Source organism: Rhinolophus sinicus, chromosome 6 (assembly GCF_057876585.1).
Source record: "Rhinolophus sinicus isolate RSI-liver-muscle chromosome 6, RSI-T2T, whole genome shotgun sequence".
NCBI lineage: Eukaryota > Metazoa > Chordata > Mammalia > Chiroptera > Rhinolophidae > Rhinolophus > Rhinolophus sinicus.
This window is the reverse complement of record NC_142506.1, coordinates 53,908,053-53,917,651: the sequence shown is the minus strand read 5'-3', so window position 1 is coordinate 53,917,651 and position 9,599 is coordinate 53,908,053. Positions and strand designations below refer to the sequence as shown.

The window sequence follows — 9,599 nt, the reverse complement described above, 5'->3', positions numbered from 1 at the left end:
GGGAGCAATCCCCCGCTCTAATAAATTCGCCAAACTAGAGAACAAAATCATGGCTCTGGTGAATTGGTTCAAGCTGTCAATCCAGAGTCTTTGGAATAAAAATGAATACAAAAAATGTTCTGAGGGTCCTGAAAGACCTGGATTTGTGGGGAAAGGAACCCGTATATGTGTCAGGACTTGGAGGGGAAACTGAATACAGAACAAAGGACACATGGGGCCCAGCTCAGAAAGCCTCCTAACCCCTTAAAGATGCAGCCGCTGTCTCCTCTTCCGTTCTCTCAAGCTCATGTACACCTACTCCAGGGGCAACCTGCTGACCGGGCCCAGGGAAAGGTGAAAGCGAATGCCACCTGCTGCTCCAGCCTCCTTTGGACATACTGGCTTGTGCCAGTGAAGTGTCCATGTTCTGTTTGAGTGGCCTTACCAGAAGAACCTTAAAAGACAGTTAACATTTATTCATACGCAATACTGATCAGGAAATAGCGCTACAAACACAACTTAGGAAGAGCCAGTCAGAAATAGGAGAAGACACCAAGAGGACACGAGCTGTAAATAACATTTCCACAATGTGTTTGATTTTCTTTTTTGTTTGTTTTGTTGTTTGCGTTGCGACTAGCACCATCTGTACACAAGAAAGTATGAACATAAATGTTTGGATAATAATAAAGATTTGCAAGGCACTTAATCAGTCATTCTGGGTAATTCTCATTGTTTTGCTTCAGCTCACAACAGCAATCCCACGTCCACCTTAGCCCTTTCTCAGAAAACCAGGAGAAGAGTGAGGTCTCTCTTGCCAGCAGTTCTTATGTACAAACAAATTCTTGAAAGTTCCTCAAAGTGCTTTTTCAGTCTCACGGGGCTTCCACATCCCTTGGGCTTCCCACCGTTTTCTCCTCCCACGCGTGTCTGGTGTTTGCACCTTTCCTACAGAGAACAAAAGAAAAACCGCCTTCCGCTCAACGTCACTCCACACTTGCCACCAACCTTCATCCTCATTCTGTGGTCTCTGAGCTCCGCCAGCACCGGGCCGGTGGTGCGTGTGACTGGCTCTGGGGTTGCGGGGACCAGGGGCCCGGCAGGGGGCGGGCTCTCTTCACCGGCGCCGGGAGGTGATGTCGAAGCACGTGATGAGCATGAGGTGGGCCTTGCAGAAGTTGACGCGGCTCTCCAGGCGCTCCGTCACGCACTCCAGCGCTTCCAGGTACTCCAGAGAATCCAGCTCCCAAACCTGTTCCAGGTCAACTGCAAAGGAGGACAAGCTGATGAAGATGTGAGCGAGGGGGGAAGGGGATCTGACTGTGCGGCCAGGGCCCAGCCTGGCACGCCCACACCTGCCCCTCTCTGGGAAGGGCTTGCTGTCCCCTCCTGCCTGTCACTCTGCCTCTCGCAGGTTCAGAGTAGACTACTGTTAGCTACCTGCCATTAGACAGGGGGCCCAGCATGGCGAGCAAGACGTAGATTGCAGCCGGGACGACAGGGAACGCCCCAGAATCCATGGCCATTTGACTCCCAGGTGGGCGACACCCAACCTGCTGGAACGGCTTCCTGAGACGTAAAGTGAAAGTCCTAACTGCCCCTCTGCCTGCCCTCCCTAAGTGGAGTTGCCAAGAAGAATAAAACGAAAACAAGAAAACGAATGGGAACGTGGTCTGACAACATGCTGTAGACATAAGGGTTGGTCCCCCACGTGACTTCTTTGTACAGGGGAGTTCACTGCCATCCAGAGGAGCGAGGTGCCCTGCTCAGGGTTACACAGGTCATAAGAACTAGGGCTGGGAATGAGGCCGAGGGCTTCTGAATATCAGTCTAACATTCAAAAAAACAACAAAACAAAAATCCACCCTGCACCAATTACATCAGGCTATATGACCGAACCACCTCAAAAGGGGCATCAGAATTAAAAAATAAAAATACAAAGGATGCCAGCACACATTTTCTACGCCAATGCCCGGGCTATTACCCACACCCAGGCCGCGGTCTGCATGCAGCCTCATTGGTATTTATTGGGTCATTCCTGATTCCATTCATCTTAAGGAACCAATCCATCTTTCTCCTCCACGCGGCCTTCTGGGCGTCCCTTTTCTCAGCATCAAAACCCACTGATTCCTGACATGCACAAAGGCATGAAGCAGACGAGTTTCTCCTGGGCAAAAATGTGACTTTGTGAGATGAAGACAATTTTCGAGCCTGCCTTAGGCATAAACAGCTCTCAAAAAGTAAAATTTTAATGATAACAGTAAAAATGAAGGGGCACCGCCCGAATGGCCGCCCGGGGATCTTACAGTGCCTGGGGATTCGTGACAGAAGGAGAAGGGCATCCACAGCTGGGAGAGAAATGGCCGCAGGCTCCCTGTGTGTGCCGTGGTCGGACACTGGTTCTTGCCCTCGTGTCCTGTCTGCCTCATCAGTGCCTCGGAGGAAAATGCCCTCGAGAGCAGGAGTCGATGCCTTTGTCCAGATTTCTCACGGAGGACCTAAGTCGGTGTGTCATGCAGGAAGGCCCTCAGGAAATGTCTCCGGTTGAGAACATCTGTTCAGCTGAAGTCTGGGCTGATGGTAATAATACTAACAACTACCAGGTACTGCGCTCTCATCATGGGCCAAGCAGTGGAAAGCACACTTGACCGATAGTACCTGGCTCGCTCCTCACAACAACCCTATCCAGTAGGTACCAGTATGCATCCCATTTCACAGTTAAGGAAATCAAGGCTCAGAGAGGTTAAGTGTCTTACCCAAGGCCCCCCAGCTAGCCAGCATCCCCGGTGGGTTTGCATGACTCTGGTCATGGCCACAAATGGCATAGCTCAACATGACAGTCTGCGTCATAGATTGGTCACAAGAGCCCAATGAGGTACGCAGGGGGGCGTTACGACCTCATTCTTATGGAAAGGAAACTGCTGGAAGACAGATTTTTATAAGTGGTAGGGCCCAGCTCGGAGGCTGACAGAGCCTGTCGCTTTCTTGTTCCCCAGTATCATTTCACTCTATATTTCCTAAAGCCTCAGACCCTGCCTGCCGTGCACCTTCCACTGGCCAGAGAACACTGGCGAAGGTGATGTGATGTTTTGGGGGGCAGTTGTGAAAAGAGGGAAGCACAGGGAAGGCGGAAGGGCTGGAGAGTAGAGCCGGAGAGAGCTGGACAGGAAAAGGAGGTAAAGGAATTTTAAAGGCAAGAACGCATCTTACTCCACATAGCAAGTCTTCGCACACTGGGTCTCATGTCAGTGTAATAGTTGGGACCAGATTGGAGCTTTATTTTGTGGTAAGTGGAAGGGTTAGGAACAAATAAATACGAGGCAATTGAATCCGTCTTTCAAAGACAGCAAAATTGTTCTGAATTGTTATTCGATGGCTACTGTCATCCTAGGCTTTCTATTAAATGGAAATAACCCGGTGAATGTTATTTTTTTTTCCACTCAAAAGTGTTTTTCTTGCTTTCTGGATCCTCAGTGAGGCTTTTCTAGGATTGTGCCATCTACCCTGTTAAGACCTCCATAAATTCTTGTCTATTTCAGGCTAGATATGCAATATGATCTTGTGGCCCAGGAGCAGTTTGTAATGTAGCCTTCGTGTCTGTCTGGGTGATCTTCTGCCACACGCAGGGGGAAAATCTCATTTGCAGGTTCCTTGGACTGAGACACAAAAGAATCTTACAAGAGCAACGCTCACCACCCCGTGCTGCCCCCACCAATCCCATCTGCCCTCCCCCTACCCGAGTGGGGTTGCACGCTCAGGGCAAGTGTCTCCATTTGATGGGCATCAGAGGCCCTGGGAGTCAGACACAGGCACCATCTGTGTCCGGATCACCCTGGCTCGCATACCAGACTGTTTAGCTGGTGAACCCCGTAGTCGCAGGGATGCAAATGAACCACGGGCCTTACATTCGCTGAGCCATTTGTTGGGATCCAGCATCAGATACTGTTTGGTCATCTCCAGCTCCTTCATTAGCCACTCGTACTTGGCTCGGACCTCGGCAATTCTCTGCTGGCGGTGCTCCAGAATCTTCAGCTTCGCGTTGAAGCACATGACCTCCTGGCAGGTAGACGAGAAGGAGAAACGGGTGGTGGTGAGAAGGGAAAAGAACCTTTAGCTCCCAGCCCGCTCCCAGCCCACTCCAAGAGGGTGCTCTTCTGGAAAGGGCTGCTTATGCATAGTCAGTGGAAAGGAGCTTGTCACTGGGAAGTTCTGGAGGGACCTGGGCCATCCCAGCCGAATTTCAGCTGTGACAGCTCAGACAACCCAACCACAGGGTAAGACTATGGAGGACATTGCTCAGATGGAGAAGGCAGCTGGTGTTCCAAGCTAGAGCCACAAAAGCCTGCAAGACTGCCAGCTCCCCAGCCTCTGAGCCTTGACCATGTTTCAGGCAGAGAAAGAGGGAGCTCCCTGAAGTCCTGTGCTGGCATCAGCCACGGCCTCCCACCCACACCAGAAGCCTGCTGCGGAGTCTCCCCGGGTCTCAGGCCCTTCTCAGGGGCACTGCCCCCATCCCTGCCCCGAGGACCTGCCCGGGGACCTGTGTGGGGCGGAGGTGGCTCACCTTGCTATTGCCCCCTCGTCGCCGCTGCAGCCGCTCCACGTCATCGATTTCATAGACTTTAATCTCAAAAGGTTCCCCGAGGCCCCTCTGGGCGCTGCGCAAGGGGCCGTCCACCCAGCGCACCGCCGCGCTGTTGGCGGGTTTCCTCACCGGGGAGGGGGTGTCAAGGGACAGCGCTGGGATGAGCCTCCGTCTCTGAGAACCTACGAGGGGGTAACTCGTTTTGAATTTCAGTTTTTAAAATATATGTTCTCTTGATGCAAACGGTTGGGGGATGACAGGCACCCCAGGGGGGTCCGCGGCACAGCGGACGTTGAAACACCCACCTCCTGCCACGCACCTCAAGCTTTCCACGCCATTAAACGCATTTAGGCTTTACCTCCAGAGGCTCAGGAAACCCCGGCCTCACCTTTAGAACCACCCCCAATCTCTACCTGTGAAATACACACACGCACACACGAGCACACGCACCAAAACACAACGTGTAGAACTGCGAGCCACACTGGCCACGCCGTCAGCATGGAGATGTGCTTGGATGAGATTAGAGACATTTGTGTTGGGAAAAAAGGGTCGTAGTGTTGGCATTGTAGTACCAGGAGTTCCGGAAAACACTATTTATTTACTGATAACGAGAATACTATGGAAAACTCTGATCATGTGCCCGGCCCTCCTCACCATGCTTTTCACGTGGTAACAAGACACCCAGCTGCCCCCTCAGCCTGCTCTCCTTCTTCCTGGGCAAGAGGGACCCTGAGTTGTGGCAGAGCCCACAGCCCCCTGGAATGGAGGGCTTGCCCCTGTGTGGTATGTGCGACTGACTCTCCCACCAGCACAATACAAGCAGAAGTGTTACGTGCCGCTGCTAGAAAGTTTTTGTAAAGGGTGAGGGTCTGCTCTTCTCCTTTGTCCTGGATGAAATGCGGGCCTGATGGCTGGTCCACGAGATGAAGATTGTGAACAACCGAACAAAGCACAGAAGGAGCCTGGATTCCTGGCACTCTGGAGACTTTTTACATGATCACGTAACAGACTTTTTCTTTTTTTTTCCCAAAGATAATTTTTTAGAGCATTGTTAGGTTCACAGCAAAATTGAGAGGGGGGTACAGAGGTGTCCCATACACCCTCAGCCCTCACACAGGCACAACCTTCCCCACCACAAACATTCCCAGCAGAGAGGTACGTTTCTTGTAAGTGATAAGCCTACATCCACACATCAGGTCACCAAAGTCCATAGTTTACATTCTGACACATTCTAGGGGTTTGGGCAAATGTAGGATGACACGTACCCATTATTATAGCATCATACAGAGCATTTCTACTGCCCTAAATATGCCCTACAAAGACTTTTACATGAGATATAAATCTCTGTATTGTTACTGGGGAGTTTTCTGTCACAGGCAAACCTAGTATCTCATTGAATTCTCACAGAAGAGGAAACTAAGATATAAAGAACTTAAGTCACTTGCCCAAGGTCTCAGTGTTTCCTTGTTAAAAAGAAATCCACTGCCCACATTCTCCACCAAAATAGCAAAAATATCAGATAATAAATGATCCCCCAAAGGATGTATTGCGATTAAATACCACAGAACTTGGCACAGAGTAGCTGCTCCCTGAGCATCAATAATCAATTTGGGGAGATGAAAAACACACAGGAAGTAACTTGGGAAGTATAAAGAGCGATGCCATGCTGATTTGTGCCCTTAGGAGCAGGTCTAAAGAGAATTAGGACACCACAGGACTGGCAGGGCAGGGGACCCACTGCACCAAGCACCACCTTTTTTTTGACTGGTGGCACGAGTGAGTGAAGCCATGACCTGCCTTCTAAGCACAGGCCTAACCTTTTCATCCAGGTCTGGAAAGGAACTATCCCTTTCTTTGGGCGACTATCTTGTTTGTTCCACTGGTTCTAGCTCCTCTCCCAGCAGGAGGTGGTGGGGCCGCTCCAGACCTGGCCCCTTGGAAGGGAAGCTTGGGCCTGAGAGGCTAGGTCATGCTGCTGCCTCACCCCAAAGAACAGCTACCTCCTGAGACACCGACCTGGCAGCGCCTTCTGAGGGCAAGGAGCATTTAGGAGACTTGCTTTCTCCTGGGAAGGAGGATGGTTGGGAAAGCTGATGCCATCCCAACAGGTTTATCCTGAAGCTGAAGGGAGCCTGATCTAATTTATTCCCAGGTGATATGTGGTCCCCTCCTGAGCTTGAGGAAAGAAGGTGGGTTTGCCTGAAGCCTTGGCTAGCTGAGTTCGGGCTTTATCTAATTCTGCCTTCCAATGAAATGGATAAAGGCACCATTCGAAGTCAGATCTGAGTGAGAATGAAGGGGAGTGAGCCATAGCTTTGCACCCCGTGGTTAGGCAGCCCTGAGAACAGGAAGGTTGCACAGTCCTGGTTTTGCTGGAGTGCCTGGAAGATGGGCAGCGGGCATCAGTGGGCTGCTCCTGGAAGTGTGGGGTCCTTACGGCACCGCTCACCACGGTGGTCAGAGCAGTCAGTGCCCTCTCTCCTCCACTCTCTCTCCATCCTCCTCCCTTCTGCTCCCCCTAATTCTAGCAGGTTCTGCCTGCCAAGTGCTGAGCCAGCATGGCCTGATGACCCTTCCAGAAAGAGACATTCTACTTTTCTCCAACTTTGAGAGACCTGCTGAGGCCAAGGAAAGCATCAAGTACCACAACCTCAGATGGAGAAAAAGAGCCAGACTTCTTTGAGGTGGAATAAGAGGGCCGAGACACCGGGCGGGATTCTCACTGTCTCCTCCAGGGAATCAGGACCAAGCAAAGCGCCCCATGGTGGTGGCAGTCCTGGCACCACCTGGCTGGTCAGGGCATGAGGGGGGCAGTGAGGGACGCTGAGTGCAGTTAATTTTCTCTGTGACGTATACCGTGTCATCTAGGCATCTGGGTTTCACGACTGATCTCACCCTGTAGAGTCCAGATCTTTATCTTGCACACACACACACACACACACACACACACACTGATTTATGAAACCAGGAAACATCATCCACTAGAGCAAAGTAAACGTCTGTCTCCCTAGCGTCCAAGACATTTACAATAAAAGTGAACCAGAGAACAGTTTTGTTTTGTTCTAAGTTCTGAGCAAGCTAGTTGGCTTTGAGCCAAGCGCTTTGCCTTGTGGGCCTTAGCTCCGGCCTCTGTGAGGTGGCGCTGCTGCAGAACCTCTGGGGATACTGAGGCACGGCCAGCATCAGCAGAGGGTGTTCAGTTCTCTGGCTGACAAAGGGGTGTGGGAAGCAGAGAGTCTGGGCATTAGGCAGGTGCAGACTGGGCCCTCGCCTCCCCGCAGCCCTCATTCCTCTGGGCGGCCAGCACTGGTGAAGGGCCTCCTGTGATGCTCTCTTCTCTGGGTTTGATAATGTGTCCTCAGACCCTAGTGAGGGTGACTAGTCCTGCTCCTCACCTCCCCCGATGCCGAGGACACATCAGGAAGCACCTCTCTAAAAGTGGTCCTAATGGAATGGGTCTCAGTGTTTGGGCCCCAGCTGGGGAAACATGTCAGGCATTTGTGATGACTCTTCCAAGGACCCGCTGGCATGAGACATAAGGGAGGAACTGAGCAGTGTCATGGGATGGGTGGTGTATTAGTGATCTATCGCTATGTAATAAATTACCCCAAACCTCGCAGCTAAAAAACAACAAACATTGATTCTCTCACACATTCCTGTGGGTCAGGAATCTGGAAGCAGCTCAGCTGGGTGGTTCTGGCTCAGGGTCCCTCGTGAGCTGCAGTCAAGCTATCAGATGGAGCTGCCATCATCGGAGGCCTTGATGGGCTGGAGCATCCACTTCTAAGCTCACTCACGTGGCGGCTGGGCAGGCTTCAGTTCATTGACCCAGGAGCCTCTCCATACGGCTGTGTATGGCTGTCTCCAGAGCAAGAAAGGGCACCCAAGACAGAAGCAGCAGCGTCTTTTATAACCTAATCTTGACACTGACATCCCATCACTTCCGTCTCACTCTACTGGACACAGAGACCAGCCCTGTTACAGTATAGGAGGGGACTATTCTGGGTGTGGATACCAGGAGGCAGGAACCATTGGGGTCCACTTTGGAGTCTGGCTAACCCAGATGGGAAAATAGCTGGAACAAGGGCCACCATCTCTCTCCCTCCGATTCCCACTCCAGGGGATCAGGAGGGGAGTGGAGATCACCCTGACGGGGGAGATAGGAAGGTAACCAGCCCGAACAGACAATGACATTTCACGGGCTGCGATAGCTTAACAGAAATATCCTAAAGGCTATCTAATTCCCGTTGCCTTCTTTCCATGCTACCTTGCACCTTTCCACCTTCTTCACCACATCACTCCCTGCCAAGGGGAGAAGTGAGTACCTAAGGTTAAAGGGATTGGAGTCCAGGAGCGAGGCTTCCGTGTTCGGGTATCATGGCTTTTCTCAGAGTTTTGAATTTGGTTACCATGAATGAACGGATATCGAGCACGTCTTGTGCCGCCCACTGAGGAGCCCTTCCACCCTCTCTCATGCCTTCCACAGGTGCACTGCAAGCCTTGCTTAGAGTACAATGGGGAAAGCTGAGGACTAGGGCAGGGGCACATGGTCAGACTAGAGGAAATGGCGTTTAAGGCTGTGAAGGAAGTTTCAGAGGGAGAGACGGTGCCCTTACTTTGCTCGGAAAGGCACAGAAAGCAATGGTGCCCACAAGCCATGCTATCACTGGGAGAAGCCTGGTCACAGGACCTAGTCTGGGTCCTCACATAGATGTGATTTCTTTGTTTTCTGCATGTTCCACCAGCTCCACCTCTCAAGCAGACGCTTCCAGCTTTCCGCCTGAGCCCAGTCTCTGCCAGTGACCGCTTCCTTCCAGTTGCTGGAAGGTCAGGGGGCATCCGTGGTAAGGAAGTTGTGGGGAAAGCACGTCAGCCGGGCAATGGTGGCATGGGGCCCCATTGGACACAGCCTGTCTGACTGGGGATCACACATCCTGAAACAGCCTCCTCCTGATGCCCGTGGGTCAGGATTCCTTCTTTTTCTCGATCAATCCCTGCTCATCAGCCCAGCACTCAATCCAGATGGGCAGAAGTTGAG

The 9,599-nt window shown here is 51.8% G+C and overlaps 1 protein-coding gene across 2 annotated transcripts in view; it reads right to left on the bottom strand.

Moving 5' to 3' along the window:
• Positions 1-576: 576 nt before the first annotated feature.
• KIF26B (kinesin family member 26B) overlaps positions 577-9,599 on the bottom strand; it is a 406,845-nt gene continuing 397,822 nt past the window's right edge. For both annotated transcript variants that reach the window (XM_019730870.3, XM_019730871.3), the window contains 3 exons: positions 4,541-4,743; positions 3,882-4,032; positions 577-1,242 (listed from right to left, as the gene is read on the bottom strand). In XM_019730870.3, the coding sequence (XP_019586429.3) occupies positions 1,094-1,242; positions 3,882-4,032; positions 4,541-4,743 (503 nt within the window). In that variant the 3' untranslated portion in view covers positions 577-1,093. The remainder of the gene's footprint in view (positions 1,243-3,881; positions 4,033-4,540; positions 4,744-9,599) is intronic.